Raw genomic sequence first — 2693 nt, 5'->3', positions numbered from 1 at the left:
TTTATTTATATTTGTACTTTTATTTATTGTACTTAGGTAAATTGAGGGATTGGGAATATAGGAAATAACTACAGATAATCAAAAATGCAGGAAAACTCCCAAACTCTTCTTAAATATTTTCCCCCAATAGAGGATATAAATTCTTATTTTATATCCTGGGAAGAAGATTCAATCTAGACAACAGGACAACAAGGAGAATACGAAATGATTTTGAAATTTTAAAATACTTTCCTTCTTTAGGATTCTCAAAAGAACTGAGGATTCTGTTGAGAGTCTGGCTAAACTATAACAAAGAATGAACATTACCTGTATGACTATGTTTTCAATACAGATAGCTAGGGACCACCAGAGGCAAACTTCAGCAGGACAAATCTCACTAAAAAGTATCAAAAAGAAAGCCAAAGGGCCAGCAATGGTGGCTTAGTGGCACAGTTCTTGTCTGCTGTGCTGGATATTCAGGTTTGATTCCCATTTCCTGCCCATGCAAAAATAAAAATAAAAAAGAATAGGAAGCTAAACACTGGAAGAAATGGAGGAGAGTGTAGTGGTATATTGTCCAAGAACAATAGCAGCCACTACCTCCTGAAACTTATCCAAATCAATGAGAACGTGGCAAAATTTCAGCAGAGTGCTGAGAAGGCAAAACACAAAATGAATTTCCTGCCTGAGATAAAAGAAAATGAGAGGAGCTGTATATGAGGAGTCTCTACTTGGTGACTGATTGTAGGAGTCACCACTCAAAATGGTAACAAAATGGTTCCCTCTAATATGGCTTCCATCCTCAGAGAAGGCACGAAAATTAAACCAGCTGAATACAGGTGATATACACATGAATTTTGGGAATCACTGCTTAAAAGTAAATCTCACTTTAACTTAATGAGAAGGAAGTAGGAAGTAATCCTATCACTGGGTACAGCTAAAAGCCTCAAAGTTACTGTGCTTTTACTTCCTTTCTAAGTTTTGAAAATCTCAGCACAAAAGCAGCTCCTTATCTCTCTGACAAATAAAAATTCAACTATTAGGAACAATGACAGAGAAAACTATTGAAATAAATTCAAAGGGAATATATACTAACTTCAACTTGCTACAGGCTTTGGTCAGGCTGTACTTTGTTTTTTGCCAGACTCTTCAGCAGACCAGATCTTGGGGCCTTAGTATCACCTCCAGCCTCAGACTGCTTATTGCCTTTTCCTCTGGTAAGCCTCCGCTTCCTGGAACTTGAGAAGGTCTGGCAGACACAGCTTAGGAAACAACCAAAGCAGAGTGGTGGTGATGCCAAAGATGTCACTGTAGGAGAAGGCCCAGGATCCTGGGACACTGAAAACTCACAAGGCTGGTGCTGACATTCCTGATGTATCACACAGGCACTTTCATCCCTCTGGCTCTGTAATTCCTGCAAGTAGAAGAAAGAAGTTAAAAATCCTGAAAACTGACACATGTTTGCAGAAAGGACAAAATCTGAGCCAGTTCTTTCATGCTGTTTCTGGGCCCAAGGATCCCAGGTTGTTTCTCAAATTCCTCATTCTCAACTCCTTCCTTTATAGGTGAAGAGTATCTTGTCATTAGCTCTATAGAAAAGTGGCAAGCCCTTAATTTTACCATCCTCATGAATCATAATTACCTCACTGGGAAGGTCAGGATTAGCCTCCTGGGAACTGCAAATGGCCAACTTTTTATCTACAGCTTCATCTTCTTCACTCTGTGGTGGTACCAAAGGTGTTGGGAGAATGGAAGTGCAGCAGGCCTCCTTTATCTCTTTTCTCTTATTCTTCCTGGTTTTCTTTGTCCTTTGGGCCTTGCTAAAACACCTATGCTTTTTTGGGAGTGGATCTAACTTTCTACTCTGGATTGGAGGGGTGACAGGATCTTGTAAAACCTCCACCACATAACTCTCAGTCATCACCAATGACTCTGATGATGATTCCAAGCTTCTCTTCAGAAGGCCATTCTCCCATAGATGGAATCTACCCTCTCTTTCTTGAGTATCTGGCATTATGTTCAAGTCTTCAGGTTTATGCTTTGGGATGGAGATTGGTGGTTCCCATCCTCTCTCACTGAGATTTTTTTTTTTTGACCCACTGTGCTAACTCCAGTCAGTTCTGCAGGAAGAAGGATCTCACAACAAAAGGATCAAAAGTCAAACATCAAATAAAGTAGTTAATACCTGACTCTAGCCAGACACAAGAGCTGCACTATGTCAGAGTTCTTCTCTAGGATGGAATTCAGTTCTCAGGTTGTTCTTCTTGGTCTGCAGGCATTTCAGATTTCCTAAAAGAAAAAACAAGTCATTTAAGTAATTGCTCCCTAGACAATGGAGTTCCTTCTAGTCACACAAAACTTAGGGTTCAAAAGGACTTGATTCTGCCAAACCTATCAGAAATCCTTGGGCAGAAATAGCATTTAACAAATTTCCAGATCATATCTCTAAAAGTAAGGAAATTCTCCATCTATATTAGAATCACTTGGGGTTCTTATTGAAATGCAGGTTTTTGGGCTGTACACCAGAGCTATACAATCACAAATGTCTGGGATTCAGACCCAGGAATTTGCATTTTTCCTAGTAACTCACGTGATTTTTATGCACTCTATAGTTTGAAAAACTTCTTCCAAACTATACTATATAAACTATATAGAGAAAAACTTCTTTATTGGATCCAGTATTCTATGGGAGCCTGGGAGAGACTGTTCTTTAA

General features: G+C 39.2%; 1 protein-coding gene across 1 annotated transcript; it reads right to left on the bottom strand.

The window, feature by feature from the left end:
- Positions 1–1084: 1084 nt before the first annotated feature.
- Positions 1085–1993, bottom strand: LOC143647625 (uncharacterized protein NECTIN3-AS1-like). Its single transcript, XM_077117472.1, has 2 exons — positions 1622–1993; positions 1085–1393 (listed from the first exon to the last, which is right to left on the bottom strand). The coding sequence occupies exons 1-2, from the start codon at positions 1991–1993 to the stop codon at positions 1085–1087; spliced, it is 681 nt and encodes a 226-aa protein (XP_076973587.1).
- Positions 1994–2693: the final 700 nt, after the last annotated feature.

Source organism: Tamandua tetradactyla, chromosome 10 (genome assembly GCF_023851605.1).
Source record: "Tamandua tetradactyla isolate mTamTet1 chromosome 10, mTamTet1.pri, whole genome shotgun sequence".
Classification (NCBI taxonomy): Eukaryota; Metazoa; Chordata; class Mammalia; order Pilosa; family Myrmecophagidae; genus Tamandua; species Tamandua tetradactyla.
The sequence above is the reverse complement of the archived record's forward strand: the minus strand, read 5'-3'. Positions and strand labels throughout refer to the sequence as shown.